The 19,195-nt window shown below is 41.0% G+C and overlaps 1 protein-coding gene across 12 annotated transcripts in view; it reads right to left on the reverse strand.

The window, feature by feature from the left end:
* Window positions 1-1,761: 1,761 nt before the first annotated feature.
* The window catches only part of ADAM22 (ADAM metallopeptidase domain 22), a 131,262-nt gene continuing 113,828 nt past the window's right edge, over window positions 1,762-19,195 (reverse strand). For 4 of the 12 annotated variants that reach the window (XM_057432462.1, XM_057432461.1, XM_057432459.1 and 1 more), the window contains 2 exons: window positions 6,324-6,447; window positions 1,762-5,189 (listed from right to left, as the gene is read on the reverse strand). In XM_057432462.1, coding sequence (XP_057288445.1) covers window positions 5,169-5,189; window positions 6,324-6,447 — 145 coding nt within the window. In that variant the 3' untranslated portion in view covers window positions 1,762-5,168. Of the gene's footprint in view, window positions 5,190-6,323; window positions 6,448-14,896; window positions 14,984-17,095; window positions 17,207-19,195 lie in introns of all 12 variants that reach the window. The other 8 variants (XM_057432456.1, XM_057432452.1, XM_057432451.1 and 5 more) reach the window with 3 other exon arrangements.

Genomic DNA, 19,195 nt, shown 5'->3' on the forward strand with positions numbered 1-19,195 from the left:
TTACTTAGAGAAAGCAGCAGATGATCTTTAGACTTGGAGCAAGAGAAACAAGACACAGCACAACTTACAGGTTCACAGACTGGGTGTTTAAAGAGGCTTAGCCTTCACCCGTGCTAAAGGGTGAAAAAGGCACAGGATGGCTGAGCCACAAAATAGTTTTACCCCTTCTCGTGGTTGAAGCCCAGATGGCAACTAAGCAGCAGCACACATCGTTCACTCCCCCCTCTCCGACAGCGGGATGGGGGAGAGAACTGGAAAAGTGAAAAAATTGTGGGTTGAGAGAAGAACAGTTTAATAGTTGAAATAAAATAACGATAATAGTAATATTAATAATATATTGTAATGAAAAGGGAAATAAAACATGTGAAAGACAAGTGATGCAAATGAAAACAATTGCTCACCACCAAACGACTGAAGCCCAGCCACTTAGCCAGCAGCAGCCTCCCCCTGCCAACCTTACCCCTTGTTTTATTGCTGAGCATAATGCCATACGGTATGGGATATCCCTTCGGTCAGTTGGGATCAGCTGTCCCGGCTGTCTCCTCTCCCAACCTCTTGTGCACCCCCAGCCTACTTGCTGTTGGGGTGGGGTGAGAAGAAGAAAAGACCTTGACTCAGTAAGAACTAAAACATAGCAGTGTTTATCAACATTGTTATCAGCACAAATCCAAAAACTAACCCCATAGCCGCTACGATAAAGAAAAATTAACTCCACCTGAGCCAATACCAGCACACTAGTGCAAGCTGCACGAGACCTGAGCTCCATCACCTTCACTGTAGTGAGAGTAAAAGATGTATTAACAGCACTGGAGCAATCTATCCAGGAAATTGTGGGGAAAAGTGATTGATGACTGATTTAGCAGCTTTTTGATCTTAGCCAACTAACACAAGAGACTGTTAGTGGTTGTAATTGTCATTCATGGAAACGCTTTTCAGTAGGAGTGGAAAGAAGAGAACAGGAGCTTGCTGAGCTTTACCCTAGAGTGTGGTAATTTTTATACCACAGCTAGGTATGGCATTCAATGACAAAGCAAGCCCTAATTGCTAACTTGCTATCCTGGAAGATTATAGAGTCTCATCATTCCTTCATGTTACATCCTCTCCTATTTATTAATGAATTCATTAATGAAATTACTGAAATGTTGATCAGAATTTGTAGTATATGCATGCCTATAATAGTGTACATACTCATTCTTAGCTCTGGTCTTGAAAGCTGTAGTCACATTGGTGTTGACAAGACCACTCAGTTCATCTACAACCAGCAACAGGAATTCAGGTTAGAGAACTTCAGTACACTAGCTACTGACACACTTCCTTTTTAATTTTAATTCAGGCTCAAAGGCGCATTTGTTCATTAGCACACTCAAAATTACCTAGTGAGTTCATCAGCTTAGCGGGTTCAACATCTCATCGGGAACTCTATAAATCATTTGGAAGTAGCTATCTTCAAAGTCAAGTCATGCTTATCAGGTAACTGGCAAGTAGTGACTTAAGTTCACAACTTAAGCAAAAGGTAGGCTGGATAAATTTAACAACTTCCTTAAAATTACTTACGTAAATGTAACAAAACTATGTGTAAATTATCAATCACAACCACTTCTGGTATATTGCCTGAATATATTCACCAAAAGTCTATCGTATAGATTAGTGAAGTTCTGGTTTCAACAAATACAGAATTAGCAAGTAAATTTTTACTTGTTAATCTGTGGCACCATTGTGCAGCATTTTTATTTCGATACGATCTCTATTTTCCACTCTCAATCAGTTAGGCATATTAATTTTATTTTAAATTATACAAGATTCTTCTCCCACATTGAAATACATAACACTAACTTAAGTACAGCTCGTCCTGCAGGTCCTATGCTCATATGGGCAATTATTTCCATTTGAGAAGATCTGGTAATGTTTCCAGTTCAACAGGCATCTACAGCATAGCTAGCAATAACTAGTTCATTTATTAAAATCAAAATGAAAACAAAGTAAAACCATGAGTCTCAATGAGTCAAAGTGACAGAGCTATCTTATTGACAATACAAGTACTCTGATATTTTAGACTGGATGAGGTATTACGCGACAATTTCTATTGCTATTGCCAGTGTAACTAACTACAGTGGATAAAAATACTTGCAAACTTCAAGCTTATTAATCTGGCAGCTTTCCAACACACTAAGTTTTAGAAGTAGAAAACCATAGAATGTAAGCCAAAGACTTCTCTCTTCAACCTCCACTTTGTGGGCTTTGGAGTCCCACACAGCCCTGCCAGTTCAGGTTTTGTGCAACGACAAGGTCTCCAGGTTACCAACCTGATGCAAAATTCCCTGCAGAAGAATTCTGCAAGCACCCAAGTCCTGTGATGTTCGCACTCTAGACCATCAAAGTGAAAGTCAGTATTTATTTAACTCAAACTCAGTGCTCATACCTAGACTTCCAGTCACTACATATCTACAAGTGTTAAACTGGCTGTTAGAGTTACATAACACAGCTGGATAATCATACGCTACAAAGGAATTATACTAAAACAAGAGAGAAGCTAAAGTACATACTACATTGCAAATACAGTCAGGAGAGCCACTTGTTTGCAAACCGGGAGGCTATGAACATTACACAAAGAGCCAGTATGTTATATCCAGTTCTGTCTGCCAAATCTTGCTGCTTCTGGATAAGGCAAAACGGAAAGGGAAGAGTAAACAGTGGTAAACATAAAGTATGTACAGAAATCTAACAGGATTATTCAAAATTACATGCCAGTTTGTATCCAAACAAAGTACCGTAAAAGGCACATGATGAAGAGACCAGTTACTAAAGATGAGATGCTAACATAGGAGAGAAAATTGCTTCCAGGCGACAGAATAATACAACAGCTGTTGGCTTAGCATAATGTCCTACTGCGGGTGAACTCTTTGAAGGTCCTGCTCAAAAAGTCCAGTGGAATCAGTAAAAGACATACTGATTTCAAGCGATTGTGGCTCAGACCCTAATTTCATGAGCTTCATGCTACCAAATATCTTTAACCCAGTTACCTACGCTCAAAGTAAATCTTTGCAAAAAATATTCTTCAGTGCTGATGGATATTTACTCTTCACAAAAGTGCAGAATCCTTTCCTAAAGCAATTACGAGTGACTGGCTCCTTCCAGATGGTCTGTCTGCATCCACTTGCGCTCACTCATACTTGTCTTTCTCCAAAATACTTACCAGAACCTGTCAACCGTGAAGGAAAATCATTTGAACACTAAGGCAAATATTTTGTCGTAGTCCAACGTACAGCCTAATCATAAAATATAGTGCTTCTAAAAATCTTACATACTTTACAGTTGCTGACATCTTTAAACATTTCTTAATTTAATCTTACATATATATGACTTTATTGAGAGACTTAAAAGTTAAAAAAATATATTAAAAGGCTGCAAGTGTTGGGTTCACTTATTAAAGGAAACACATGAAAGAGGTAGAAGATTCAGAAACACCCTCGATGTTCCCGTTACAGTAACATCTAATTGATCATACAGCTGTTGGGCAACGTATGTAATGGCACCACACAGAATTGGGTGTTTTGTTCTGCAGTGGTACTACCTGAAGCAAAGAATTAGTCAATTTTGGAAAGCTGGAGAATTATAAACTGATTTAATATGGTCCAGTTTCTTACTGACCGAAAATTCCCCATCAAAGGACATTTGTTTTACAACAACCTTTAGAGAAGTCTCTTTAGGGTGTTAGAAATCTAACCATCCACTTACACACAAGATTAACATCTCCATGGTAAAGGATTTTTTCCCCTCACCCCATTTTTTCAGGCTAAACTCACTTGCACTCAGTTTAATGCCCCCAAATTTGTCAAGGGGGTTCAGGGGCACCAAGCATAGCATTCAAGCACATGGTAAAGGCGATTCCAGTAACAAATAAAAGTTAAAAGACAGAAATGAAACTGGCTACTTGCCCAGCACTGTTATTATCTAGTGCAGTGAAATACTTTGCTTCTCATAAGCTACCCTTCACCATCTAAAACAGTGTCTGAAATGCTCTATCAAAAATACACAGTGACTCTCACCGGAAGGACTTCACATCACCACATCCTGAATTGACTACTTAGAAGTATTCCCAAAAGTCCAGTAAGTTTGGACTGCACATTACTTAAAGATTCTGTCTCTGCTGTCTGCTGAATCAGCCTTGATTACACCTGTGAGACATACCCTGGTCATCTCAGTGAAACACGGATTTTGGGTGGGTCCTCTTATGATGGTTTAAAACAAAGTGCTGCTGTACTGGTTTCCGCAGTCTGCCATACAATTGAGATTGTCAAGACAGTATAAGATACTGAAAAGGTTTTGGTCAAACACCAGTTTCTGAGAGACACAGGTTTACATTTCTGTACTTTCTGTATTTCCAAAGATGTCTGCTTGTAATACTAGAAAATCTGAAGTGTGATGATGTTAGTCATGACTGTTTCTTTAGGCATTTGGCAAAATACACTTACGTATATAACAGCTATTTTTGACATTATCAAATGTTTACATATATACAATCTGTATACGGAGATTATAAACATGTAAAGTAAAAAACCCAGATATAATCCTTGTTTGTTTGACGTTTGCATCAAATAGTTGCCTTTCAAAGCTTGAAATCCTGTCACAAAAAAAAAAATCCTATATTTCTTATTCCTGCATGCTAATTTCTACAACAGTATGTTGTTTATCCCTTACATGTGGAAAGTAAAGAACACAAGGTTCATGCATATGGCGTACAAGTTTACATCAGCTGGGCCTTCCAGGGGGTGCGTTCCTGGCTCCACTGTGGTCTGACTCAGGACTGCAATAAACCAGAGATTAGGCGGGGCTGGCACACAGACTGCAGCTGGCATTCTAGGTAAGTGGATCTGTCATCCTGCGGAATAGCCTTGTCACATCCGGGCTATTATCCCGTGTTAATTGTTCTGATTTTGGTTGTTCATCAAATCCATAAAATAGCAGTCAACAAAAAAGAAAGAAATAAAAATTAAAAAGCGGCTTTTTTCCCTTCCAGATGAGAGGAGGTTCTCACTGTGATCACGGGCATCTCTGTTGAGCTTTCGAATTGACTGAAGAGCAGATGAATGTGCAATTACTCAGTGATGCTGAGTTTCTATAAAATTCCAAGTAAACAGTTCTGATGTCACCCCAGGAGTACGGTGCAGCTAAATGGACGTCTCCCATAGCTGGAGAGGAGGAAAAGGAATACAAACACACACTGAACACCAAGACAAACCAGGCTGTTACCCAAACACTGTGAGAAGCTTGTTTGGGGAACTGCATCTACATCACTTGGGTCACCAGGGCTATGCTCCCAGCCTCTGGTGGGTAACTGTTCAGACCACAAAGTCATTTCAGCATTTCAGCATGATTTGTAGTTAGCACAGTAAATGTCCACAGCTGGAGTGCAGAGTTTGAAGGAATCGTTGTAGCATCAAATTTGATGACAGCTTTTACCCTACAATTATGCTAACTAATATTAGTGTAGAGAGAATCTCCCACTCTCAGAGAGTTTTCCAAACAGGAATGGGGGCAGCAACTTGCAGATTCCCTCAGCAGACTCTATTTTTCATTACAAAAAGGACAGAGCAGTGATGTGAATCTTGTCTGCATCAATATGAACTAAAGCTATCACAAGTAAAGGTCCTAAAGTAAATTTTAGGGATGGAGAGAGGGGGGAGTTGCTTATTCAAATATCTGCTGTATCTGAATTGGCACAAAGGAAGCAACAGCTAGTGCTGCCTTTCCACAGCAGCTGGAAATCTCTCTGTGTGGAGCATCACTATCCATCGCATGTTCCAGTGGTTCCTGCTTACCCTGGGCAGCTATAGTGGGCTCAGGTCATAAAACAGCAAAGCCCCTCCAAGTCTGCAAGAGACTGATGCAAGCCCTCCACATCCTCCTTAACTGGAACTCTGACACCTTTCAATAAAGCCGGAAAGCAGCTATCCCCCAGCTTGAATGAGAGTTGCTGGCAGCATCAGCCCCTCCCCAGGAGGGGTAAGGGAGGACAGCCAGAAGCACCACCTGCTCCAGGGCTGCCCCAGGCACACTCTGCTTGAAATAAGAAAACTAGTGGAATCTGGGCTTCAGGGCATGTTTACTACCAGCGTGAACAGGTATCTGTAAGTACAGCCACTGAGGCTGCCCTAATCACTGCCAGAGGCTCAGCCTTCAGCAGCCTCTGGAGTTGCGTGTGAGAAGGAAATGCCACTCCTGCTCTCACTGTCAGTCAAAGATGCTGATCTGCCACACTTTCCTTCTGAAAAACTACCAGTAAATTAAGTCACTGATGAAACGCAGAGAAGAGGGACACATACCCTGGCACTTTGCCTGTTGGCTTTTTTCTCCTCGTCAGGAAGAGGTGGCATTGGGTAAGGGTATTTTCTGCTGGAAGCAATAGATCCAGTGGACGAAGATGGAGACTTTGCAGGAGACAGTGTCCTGAGATGTTGAAACACACAAAATAAATGTGATGTCTTCGGGTCCTAGCACTGCAACAGCAACTGCCATTACTCTGAAGCTTGGTTCAGAACCAAGTATATAGCTTATCATTTAGGTCAATATTGGGGAGGGATAAAGTTTTTTGTTTGATCAGTAGTCTAATTATTTCATAATACAAATAATGGTATCTATAGCTTACAGGAACACTGGAAGAAAAAATAAAATTTCCTAATTTGTATTAGAGTTGTATTGTATAACAAAACCAATTTCTTAAAATGTTTTATATGGTACTGTAATTAATCATTATAAAATTAACAAACCAGATCTGCAATTGAATAAATATGGAACTAAAAGACAAACATGGCACTATAAAGCCTAAACAGAAACAGTAATTGTATAAATACAAGCTGAACAATGTCTTTTGCCAGTGACTAAATGGCAATTATTAGTGTCTTTATGCATAACTTACACATCTCCTATACTGACAGAAATAAATCTTTTATTTAATAACACATTTACACAAATGCATGCACTCAGAGGCCAAACTGTTAGTTGTGAAGTAACAAAGGCATATACAAAGTGCTAATAACAGATTATTGTACATGCAAGCATCATACAGTGCATATTGTTCCAGCCAAAGAAAGAGTCTGATGAGAATATACAAAAATGGACTGATTAGTCAATGGCAATCAGCATTTCTGTACAAGGTGAGTAGAGTAAGCAGGAGCAAGTAAATGTTTGTATCACATGAAAGGCATTCTTTTCATGTCAATAAGGCAGAAGCACATTATTGACTGAAATTTCATTTATTATTTATTTATTTACTGTCTAGATAAAGAAAAACTCTTATGCTTCTGTTTTGAGATTCTGCACTTTTCCCACTTGAGAGGCTCCTATCAGGCTCTAAACCTGGGCAAAATAAAAGAGAAAAAAAGCCTCAAAATAATAAAACTGAGCTACCCTGCCCTTCTTGTTCTGTTTTGTAGACGGAGGGCATTTTTCTAAGGAGGCCTCCCACTAGTGCAGGCTCATCCTCCAGATCCTCCCTGAGCACTGCTACCTACTACCTTTTGACCTTAACACATCCCTGAAGATGGAAGGTTTCCCTTGATTTCTACAGACAGGTCTTCCAAGCCCCTCAAATGCAGCAGGGGCTGCGTGTTGTGAAGTTTTAGATGCCAGTGATGAGCACCATTGCCAACACAGAATCATAGAAGAGTTAGGGTTGGAAAGGACCTTAAGATCATTTAGTTCCAACCCCCCTGCCATGGGCAGGGACACCTCACACTAAACCATGTCACCCAAGGCTCCTTCCAACCTGGCCTTGAACACTGCCAGGGATGGAGCATTCACAGCTTCCTTGGGCAACCCATTCCAGTGCCTCACCACCCTAACAGGAAAGAATTTCTTCCTTATATCCAATCTAAACTTCTCCTGTCCAAGTTTAAATCCACTACCACTTGTCCTATCATTACAGTCCCTAATGAAGAGTCCCCCTCCAGCATCCCTATAGGCTCCCTTCAGATACTGGAAGGCTGCTATGAGGTCTCCATGCAGCCTTCTCTTCTCCAGGTTGAACAGCCCCAACTTTCTCAGCCTGTCTTCATACAGGAGGTGCTCCAGTCCCCTGATCATCCTTGTGGCCCTCCTCTGGACTTGTTCCAACAGTTCCATGTCCTTTTTGTGTTGAGGACACCAGAACTGCACACAATACTCCAGGTGAGGTCTCACGAGAGTGAAGTAGAGGGGCAGGATCACCTCCTTCGAGCTGCTGGTCACGCTCCTTTTGATGCACCCCAGGATACGGTTGGCTTTCTGGGCTGTGAGCGCACACTGAAGCCAGCTCATGTTCATTTTCTCATCAACCAACACCCCCAAGTCCTTCTCCACAGGGCTGCTCTGAATCTCTTCTCTGCCCAGCCTGTAGCTGTGCCTGGGATTGCTCTGCCCCAGGTGCAGGACCTTGCACTTGGCATGGTTAAACTCCATAACATCACTGATACCAAGGAGCCACAGGAGCCACCCTTGGCACACAGTCCCACTTCCCTGGCATTAGGGTTAAAAGAATCAGGTCCTTCCACTACAAAGGATTACAGACAAGGCAGGGACTCTTCTGTGTCTGGAAATGTTTTGTATCTCCAGTATTAAGTGAAATTTATTTACCTTTGAATAATTATTCTTTTATTTTGGACTAGTATATCATTTTGTTGTGTCTAGCTCCCTAAAAGAGCAGTCTCTTGTCTCCCATACAAGCAATGATTAAAGGCAGCCACAAGCAACAAGGCGTCAATGGAAATCATATGGTGAGAGCTCTCTAACCTAGCTCATGATGCTCTAATGCCTCATACGGTAGGAAACCCCTAAGTTCAACAGCACTTAAAAAGTTAAGGTTGCTACAATTACCCAAACATGGAAGAGCACATGCACTTTGATTGCCCATTAAGATGAATTGGACATAAACAAATGTTTTCAGGAAGAAAATTACAAACAGCTACTGCAGTGTAAAACAAGGTTTTCAGATATCCAGCAGCACAGACCTGGGCACCAAACTGCACGTGCAAGAAAACAAGTTATTTAAAATAAAGAAAACAAAAACCAAAAAACCAGGGAAAAGTCCTCAGCAATACCCTGCTGCTCACTACCTGTACAAGTGAGCTCATCTCTGCTCACACTTGGTCTAATAAAGACCTCTAATAAGCTATTAGTAGATCTAGAAGAAAAAAAAAAAAAAACAAGGGGAAGAGGAAGGGAGTAAGATAAGAGGAGCAGATTTTACATATTATTAGTAATCAATTATTCATTAATTTTGTCCCATAGCTGCAGCAGAATTTTAAATCTTCATGTTTAAATTTAGAACAATGCACATGGAGATTATAAGCAAGGAACACTGGGAGTGCTAGATCTGACTTGGCGAGCCCTATCAGAAACCTGCTTATATACATACGACAGCCCGGAGGTGGCACAAAGAATGAAGGCATCTTCCATCCTTTGCACCACAATCAGGCACAACATCGCCTCCTGCAGGCCACATGCTCTTCCCATGAGGGGTTATTTTAGGCACCGCAAGAGAAGGACATGATGAGAAGGAAAGCCATGGCCAATCTACCTGTCCATCAGCCTACTTAGGTGATCCTGGAAGCAGCAAGGATACCCCAAGGATAGGGTATCATCTTGAATATTTTCCTCACACAGCAAGTCATCTGACCAGGATCCCTAGCTGAGCCTTTAGCCAGGCAGCTTTGTACCGTAACTCAAAACACACACTGCCTGCTCAAAAGATTTTGAAGCCCAGAACCTCCAGTGTAATTGCCTACATTTCCTTTTTCTCAACACCCCTTCGCATTGCCTGCTCAACTATGGTTTGCACACCTAGCTCGGTAGGCACATTGCTGCTCACCTGCACATGCAAAGCTACAGTCAAATACATCGAGAATGCAGTTGCACACTGACAGAAATGACCTTGCCCTCCCCTCACAGGGCCTTGCCGCTTATTTCTGCTACGCAGTTACATGCTGGTTTTTGTCATCTTTGGTGCCATCTAGTGAGACTGGGAAAATGTATCACTACCGAGCTCACACATCTGCGGTAAGCGTAGCTGTTTGAGGTGGTTTTGATCACCTTTCAGGTTATGCCCTGCAATTGTGTATGTGCTGTGTATCCCAGATTTACATATACTTTAAATGAGAAAGAGCCAGGCATGACTTTTCTCATTTACAGGATGGAAAAGGACGGCATTCAAGGGACACTTGCAGGTAATGCTGGGGTTAAACGGAGGCAAAACTTTGCAGTTTTGATCAAGGGTGGGATCCATTTAAGCTTTCACTGGGGTTGTAGTTCTCCTGCTATCAAATCCATTAGCTTTCATGACAAATGTTGCTTTCAGCTGAAATCTATACAAGAAACTAAAACTTCATTCTGCCTTACACATGGCACAACACAGATCCAGGGGTTTCACTGCCAACCCCAAATGAAGCCATGCACCCCAATGCGCTGCAAGAATTCTCATTTCTGACCACAAAGCAAGATGTAGTGGCCACTTCACACCCATCTTCTGTCCTGGAAGTTGAAACTAGGAGTGTGGGAAGACCTGCGATCCACAACAAAACAGCGTGGCAGCAGGAGAAGGTCTGCATGCACTGTCCTGCAGCCAGGAGCCTGCCTGTTTGGTCTTCTCCTCACTTGAATGGGGAGAGTGCTGGCCCACAGGAGATGGTTTGCAATGTGTCACTTGGTCACACAACTGAACATCTTACGACTTCAAGTGTCATTTTAGCTATACCAAAGGCAGGTGGCCCTGACAGATCTGAACTGTTTGTAAGCTACACTTGATTCTGTTTTGCAGACTGAAATAATTTAATGAAATTAAATTAACATTCAACCTGATGAAAGCATTTCAAGCCCACATGTAAATACTACCAACCCAACCTATCCTTTGGTACCGTGGGTTCAGCTCTTTGTAGGACATCATCAGCCTAAATTATCCTACATTAGGAAGTTGGGATCTGCAAGTTAGATGTGGCTAAGCATTTTAACATTTTAAATGCCATTCCTTTTAAAACCCAGAGATGTGCAGATTTCCTCAGGAAGTGCAGCAGCAGAGAGGAGGCTCAGCTCCTGGGGTCTGCAGAAGAGGCAAAGGCTGTGGCCTGAGCTGTCCACTTTAAGCACAGCACAGCAAGGACCCAGAAGCAAGCATTCACATGCTCTACTGAATTCTTCTCCCTAACTCTTGAAATGAAATCCTGATCCTTTTGACATCAATAGACACCATTTCCATCGTCTAATAAAGCGTTTCGCTCTGGTTGTAATAGGGAAAACTTCTCCTTTAAGCACAGTCTAAAGCTGCCTCAGGAAGAGCCGGGAACTAATGGCTGATCACAGCTCTGGCCTCAGCTGGATGCTCACAGAGGAAGGCAACGAACCTGGCAGAGCAGCAGAGCCAACTCTGGCTGATCATCAGCTGACAAGAAATAGAGGAAGAAGACAGCAAGAAGACCAAGGCACATTAAAAACAGGAGGGAAACGATAGCCTGTTGTTTCCTGCCTTCCATGCCCGTTGCCAGTGCCCTTCTGATACAGGACTGCCACTTTCCTTCTGGGTATGTGTCCTGGGTATCCATCTAAAAAACCTGTTTTCTTGGTAAACTATTTTTATACTTAACTCCTACAGAATCTCAGTTTCTGTAAATATTTGCATTAAATCAAATGTAGGCAGCTCAGTGCTTCAGAAGGTGCCTTCTAGACTTTTTTGTCTACAACTGCCTATGGAAATACTGCATTTGGGGATTTTGACAGTTTATTTTCTGATACAATCTTGGTTCCTGAGTCTTTCGAGATTCAGTAAGGGTTTCAAGTAACCATAACCATATTTTATAAGGTCAATCTGTGCAGCAGCCACTGTAATTGGCAGTAACAAAAACAAGCAATAGAGTCACACTAGTAGAACAGTGCCCCTTGCAGCAAAGCCGAAATAAGGGCAAGGCTTCCTGCCTGGGTTTATTGCTGTGGTTACACAGCTATGGCCTGGCATGTAAAATTAAAATCTAGCCTAGACTCTGAGCAGAAAAATGAGATTTTTCTTTACAGATCTCATTTTTTTTACAGAAGGGAATCCCACAGCTGGGAGCCTTTTGGTGCCAGGGACACCAGCTACTATTATTACTATCATTAATAAAAAGTAATTATACAGAAATACCCACTAGACTTGTAGACAAAAAAAAAAATAACTAGGACACCAGGTGTCAGAGAGACAAGGCTGGGTTTATACAGATGCTTTTCTAAGCTGATGGAGCAAGTCTTTGTGAAGACTAATATCTCTATTTTCTAAAAAACAGCAATGTTCCTAGGAATTGTAGGAAGTGGGTTTGTCATTTTTCCTGATTCTACTTCAAGTCTACCTGCAACAGCACCAGTCATCAACACATTATTCCTAAAACTACAGGGAGACAAGCAAAACAGAAGTGCTACTTTCAGGATGTCTTGAAAAGAACAGAGAAATCGAAGATCAGAAACAAAAATACTACTCAGCTAATTATCTGGTGTGAATGGCTTATCCTTGGCTATGATTCTTAAAATGTAGTATCAGCTGCAGTCTGACTTCAGCCTGGGTTTATCAAACATGATTTGTTTTGGTTTGTTTGTGAATCACTTCACAAACCCTCCATATGATATTCAGACGCACCATTCTTAGGAACAGTGTCTTCCTGTCCGTGACAGATTAACCAAAATGGTAACTGAGTTTTGGGGAGAAATTGTTCAGTTCAACTTCCTTTAAGCCCATGGCAACTCATCCCAGGAGAAGATTCGATCCTTTGCCTTCCATAAATGTGCCTGCAGAACACTTCCCCATGGTTACCTCAATTAGTTTACATATACAGTTTTCTAAATTTATTCTGGTTTCTTTCTCGTTTCTAAAGCTACTGCTGCAGGCAGTGATTAGAAAGTTTCTATGGTGTAAAGTTTTTAATTTATGTTTCGTCTCTGCCAATATAGAGGCCTTAAAATTCACGTGGGTCAGCTAAATCTTCATTTACATGCAAAAAACCACTTCATTTATCTCAAATATAATTAGAAATGTGACCCATTCAGTGCAAGAGCTGAAAGCCCTCAGAGGCAGGGCACACTCCATCAATTTAATCTAGTTACTAAATATCAAGATATACTGATATTAAAAGACAAAAATTAAATCAAGAGTATTCACACAGGAATTTAAACCTGTTTAACTAAACTATTTCAAGTAACGTATCTTAAACTAATGGTATCTTCATATTTCATCAATGCCTTTGCTTATTGCAACCAGACGGTTTCTGATACAAACAACCTGAAAGACAGCTATGGGGTTAGGTTATGGTGGGTGACGGATGGCCTTGTGCAAACAACAAAGTTCAAGAGGGCATTTTTAGGAAAAGGTTTTCAAATAAAAACACACCGCAGTTCCACTGTGAGATTGCCTAATTTCACCTTCCAGTGACTTCTGGCCATTATCATTCTTGGTCTGCTAGTCTAAAGGACTTCCCACAAAGATTTTGCTCCATAAGCAGCTATGTGGATTTTATGATCAGGTAAACATTTAGCTGCTCCATTAAACTGAACAGCTTGAAGACCTGCATTCCCTTCCAAGGTGTCTCAGAGCCTAAAACTTCCTGGCTTTTGAACACGCTTGTTGAACTGCAGACACCACAACTGGACCCTGTATCCCAATGATAAAGCAAGCAATGGTAACACTACTGGACTCACGTCACCCTGCCTGAATGTCCAAGCACCAACAGGGAGACCTGCTCAATGCTGGCTGGCACAATCACGACTTCCTGTAAGCCTTGGATTCTCGTGTCAGGAATTTTCACTCCTTGTTCAGGAATGAGATGGGGACTGACAGGCTTAAATTTACCTCATTTGTCCTGTTTGTTCATCAGAAAGCCTTTCTGTAACTTACTTTGTGATTTAAGAGTTCTTGAAAACAAACATAAATGGTTTAAAAAGTGACATCTTTATGCTCTTTTAAGACTTTGAGATATTTTTAAATCTAAAAATTGCTAAATTCCCTCCCTGTGTAATACCTGCCAGTGTTACTATTGGAATAGAAGTGTTTCATTAGCAACTTGCGATACACCTCCATCATGTGCTTTTTTCCCAAATGCACACTGGACATTTTATAGTATTTGTCATAAATTGTCTCCCATTCTCTCCCATGCTAGCTGATTTTTTTCTGCTGACGCAACCTTCTGTCTCAGCTGTGGGATTGTGTCTTTTGGGAATCTACTAAAATATTCTCAGTCTCCTGCTTCATGTCTAATAGGGAGGCCAGCCTCATCATCTTTCTTCTCTTTAACTTGGAATGTATCAAATAATACACACTTTCCCCTTTCAAAAACAAGTGACATTTTGGGTGAACCCTACACTCACTTGTAACAGAGTCATTGATGGTTCGATAAATAGAGCACAGAGTATATTCTCATACATTTAGTTTTCCAATTACAATATATAAATTATTTCATTGCAGGCTGAGGGTAAAATACCACTACCTTTTATTCTTTTTTTCATTTAAATTTTAGTATGCACTATATAAGACAGTGGGTAGAGTCAGTGTATCATGAAACCACTTGCTTTAGTAAATTACATTCTATTTAATACTACTTTATTAGTGATAAATATGTCTCATGCCCATGAAACACTACTTGGCATAAAATGATGAGAAAGCTACCACAAGCTCTAGATGATGGTGGGAACGCATGCACTACACACACCCTTTTCAATGGCTTCATAAAAACATTCAGAAAAAGAATTGTAAATTGCACATGAAGCCAAAAACAGACATCAAAATGCAGCAAAAGAAGAGGGGCCCTTTGCACCTACAGTAACTTGTATTGATTTATACAAGGTAGGAGTCCCAAGATATTTGTATATGCTGGAACAGCTTTTAAAAATTATATAGAATTAATTTACAAAATACCTAAAGTATGGTCCTTCTGTGTTTTTATTCACATCTTCTACCCACTTAGCTACATTATATTCTCTTTTGAACCATGGGTTTAAATACCTGCAGAAAGCAATGGAAGGAACAGAGAAAGCAGAAGAACAAGAATAGAAAATCTGAGAACACACAGCACAAGCTTAGCAAGGATGTCTTCATCCCCAAAATGCAAGTGAATATGGCAAATAAATCAGTATGGATGCTGGGTGAGGACTAGGCAACGTGTACAACTGCATGAGAAAATCTGACCTACAACAAGGCTCATATCTTTGATTAATCTGGAAACTTTTTGGGATACATCATTCATTTAATGTCTTAAGGGTAAAATTCACTCCTATGCAGAGGGTCAGCATTAAGATCATGATTTTAACTCCTTTCATGATCTCAGAATAAGGATGAAGGGTCATTTTGACTCCAATCCTGTGGTTTTCTTGTTGAAGACACTTTTGCACCCATCTAGAATAAATTGCAAGATCATAGCTAAATGAGAACAGAAACTTTGGCTTGGCCCTTTCTACAGGAATGAATTTTAGCCTCAGTGTGTTAAAAGGCTTTAACTGTTGGACGCTACAGTGGCAATTTTTACATTTACGTGCAAATACCCTTCTTGATTTTTCAACGATCATTTAATTTGGTATAGGACCACAAGAAGCTTTAATGGAGGTGGGCTGCAGGGTTATCTCATATTTTCCAGAAGCAATTAATACCAAAACCACACTTTTCAGGTAAAAAGTCTGAGCTACATACCCAGTTACATGAAAATTATGAAATAAAGATGGTGTTTAATTATCTGACAGTAATACTAACAGGGAAGAAGAAATTTTTTTCGTAACTGGTTTCTTCTTAGCCCTCAATAACAAGACGAGTAAATTTCTCCCCCTCTGTCATGTTAAGAAAGAAGGGCAATGTAGAAACAGGCATCTCCCTGGTCCAATTTAAAGTCTGCTTTTGTTGTATAAGAATGGCAACAATTTAACAATTATTTGTGATAATCATAATTATATAATAGAGATTAGCACACTCTGAAATAAGAAACAAATTGTAACCAAGAAAAAAAAAGACAGACAATTCCTCCTTAAGTTATTTTCGGTATTTCTGGGCCAGTTCTAACCACCCTTGTTTATGAGAGTGACTCCAATGACCTCACACATGGGCACAGGCCTCGCAAGGGATTGCTCAGATGAAAAAAAGTTGGGCCAGATCATGTTGTTCAGCCCCTACCATATTTCAAACCACGTTGACAACAAAAGCGGCAGCACTTTTTCGACTTCTTTTGCTCCTTTTTTGCTCTGGAACTTCTCCTCCCCGCCCCGTGCAAGCACAGCCACAGCTCTCAGAAAGTACTCGCCCTCAGCCACAAGTGCTTCTAAGTAGCTTCCTCAGCTTGCTTATTTATCAGGAATCAGGAGTGCTTTATGCTTTCCAGCTTGGGCTCTTAGGGAAAGAAGACGTCAAAAATTGTAGCGCAGCAATGATGAAACCACAAGTGAAGCAAGAGGCTGATGCCAGCATCACCAGGAACTAATAAACTTCTGCTTTAGCTTTAATTGTAGGTGTGACTACACATTTTCTAGTACTCGCTGCAGTACTTTTGACTTGCTTTTTCATATTTGAAAAGATCTGTTGGTAACCATGAAACACTCCCGATCTGGCTTCCTGTATTAGAAAACAAAGTGTAACGTGGTATCAAAGCATGCAGCTGTTGCACAATCATGTTGCAGGGTTTCCTGGGTCAGGCTGTATTACAGACCGTCATTCACCAACTCATCTGTTACAGAAAAGTTAAACTCCAGTTACTGCAGACCACTATGTGAGACCATTAGAAAGCTTTCAGGCTGATTTTTCTGGCCACATATTTATTAGTGGTGGCCATTAGAACGCACATTTTCTGTCAGAAATTCCACTTTAAAACATAGGTGTCCTTACATGTAAGCCTACAGCTAAACCAACAGCTCCATTTGGCTTGTAGCGCAACATGCAACAAGGCAAAAGACCTGGGCTCAAGAGTATTCAATACTCCTCAGGCTGGCGAGGAGGAAGGTTAGCTAGCGCTGCGTCAGCAGGAGCACCTCCAAGCAGTCACGGCGTTTTGCCACAGTGAAACTATTGTATACTGAGGGAAGGGACTTTTCACAGGATAAAATGACAGCCCAGAATGCAGGGGCAGGTGAGACTGACCTGTGATCCCGACTCCCTGTTTGGGGGTGATCAGAACCCCCTGGGCTTATGCCTTGGGCCGGGGTTTGGTGGGCGAGAGAAAGCCCAGGCTCAGATGCATGGGTTACCCTGCTGCAAAAAGACAATATATAATAGAAAGTCTAAGCCAAAGATGTTTGTATCAGTTATTACAACGAGGAAGACAAACGCTCATAGGAAAAGCAGTGCAAATTAACAAAGGTCAGAACCACTATTTGGCAAAACGCGTGTTCCCTGGGACTTGTTTTAACACAAGTTCTCAATTAAACTGTCAGCTTATTCAGAAAACTCTCATTATCATTCCTGGATAAGTCTAATTGCTTTTAATAGAAAGCCTGTTTTATCCGGCCATTTCATCAACCCTGCTCCTGAAAAATCTGCAGAAATGTTCGGCCTGTTGGCATTCCTTCTGTGTGAACTGAACCATCTGCTTTTAGTCAAAGAAAAAACTAATTTTGTCTTAAAACATGTAAAAACAATTAAAAACATCCCAAAAGAGCTTTAGCAGTCTCCATAGAGCTATATCCTTAGCAGAAGATTTGTTCATGTACCCCTTAGGTACAAGGAGTTGCACAAACACATGAGCTGTCCATTTTTCAGGATCTGCCCAACATGCTTGCCCCCCTCCTATCAGTGCTGCTCATGAGGGCTACAGGGCTCACACCTCGCTCAGTACTTAAGATAAATGATTAACGGCATGAGTTTCTATCTGCTGCTTGACTATATAAAACAAAAATCTTGTGCATACTATGTGCAACTACTGCAGACTCATGCTTATGTCAAATCATTTTGTAGGCAACTGTACTAGTGCGCATCTGCTTAAAAAAATGAATTCAGCACAAGGTATGGCACAAATGATCACGATTTTCTAGTGGCTAACTACACTGTCTCCAACAGTGTTACCCCTTTTCTTCCATCTCAACAGGTATGCTTCATTGGATTCCCAGGGCTGTAACACAGTTGGACTTTCCAAATCCCATCCACAGTCTCAGAGCAGATTTCAATATTCTCCTGTGTTTCACAGAGAAGGTAAGAAAGTAAATTTGTCTGGAAAAAGCCTCCATGTATTCTGAGGCATCCTCAAAGCAGCCAGAATTCTTTTTGTTTTCCTAAATGAGTAAATGCTGGCCACAGTTAGATCTTTCTCAGTAGTCAATTTTCTCTGCTCACAAAGGCAGTTATCCCTCTAACGAGGGCCACTCTGTGCCCTTGGCAATCTTCTCCATTCCCCACCAAACTGACACAGTCCATGGAGATCATTCAGTGGGAGCTCTCTCTCCAAGAAGTGACAGGCTTGCCAAGGAGGCTCAGACAAGCCATGTGGTCCCATGCAGTCCAGGATAGACCCCATCAGGAGACAGAGCATTTTCCTGCCTGACAGGTCTCTCCCAGGAACACGCACACTGTGCTTTGTCCCTAACAGTCTACTGCACAGCCCTTGGGAAGTACACTCTGCCTCCCTCTAGCACCAGGGCTGCTGCTGGGCTGAGAGGCCGTAACAAGTAGCACAAAGGAAAGCAGAGAATTAAGGTGGAAATTCAGGGACACCTTTAAAAGAGAAAAAAAAATAAATAAATAAAATATGACAGGGAAAAAGATTCCCAACTCATATTGTCTCTGCTACCCGCTTGTTTAGTGCTCCAGCCTTCTCAGAGCAAATATATAAAATACCAGCTGAGCAGCACAGATGAAACAATATGCCCACTGGGCTTTTTTTCTTTTATGGAAACCAATATTGTTCCCACATATTTACATTTGCTCTAGGATAAAAAGAGCATGCTTTATGGACCGGTTCAGTCTCAGTGTACATCTCTGCTGAATCACAGAATAATCATATCATTAACTTAAACCTTTTTAAACAAATTTTCCTTAAGAAATAAAATTGGAAAATTAAGGAAAGCACAGGACAAGTTTTTAAAGAAGAATGTGCAATCTCATTTGTACTCTTGGTAGTTTGATCAGACTAATTTTGCTTTCATCAAACTGTCTCATGCAAGGAGAAAAGAAAATGAGCAAAATAACATTTCAGTAAGAGTTTATCAGCATGAAGACCAAGAGCACAGGGGCACCTGATAGATGAAT

This window comes from Pezoporus wallicus, unplaced genomic scaffold, assembly GCF_028554395.1.
Source record: "Pezoporus wallicus isolate ANWC-B61680 ecotype Strahan unplaced genomic scaffold, APGP_CSIRO_Pwel_v1 scaffold_2584, whole genome shotgun sequence".
NCBI lineage: Eukaryota > Metazoa > Chordata > Aves > Psittaciformes > Psittacidae > Pezoporus > Pezoporus wallicus.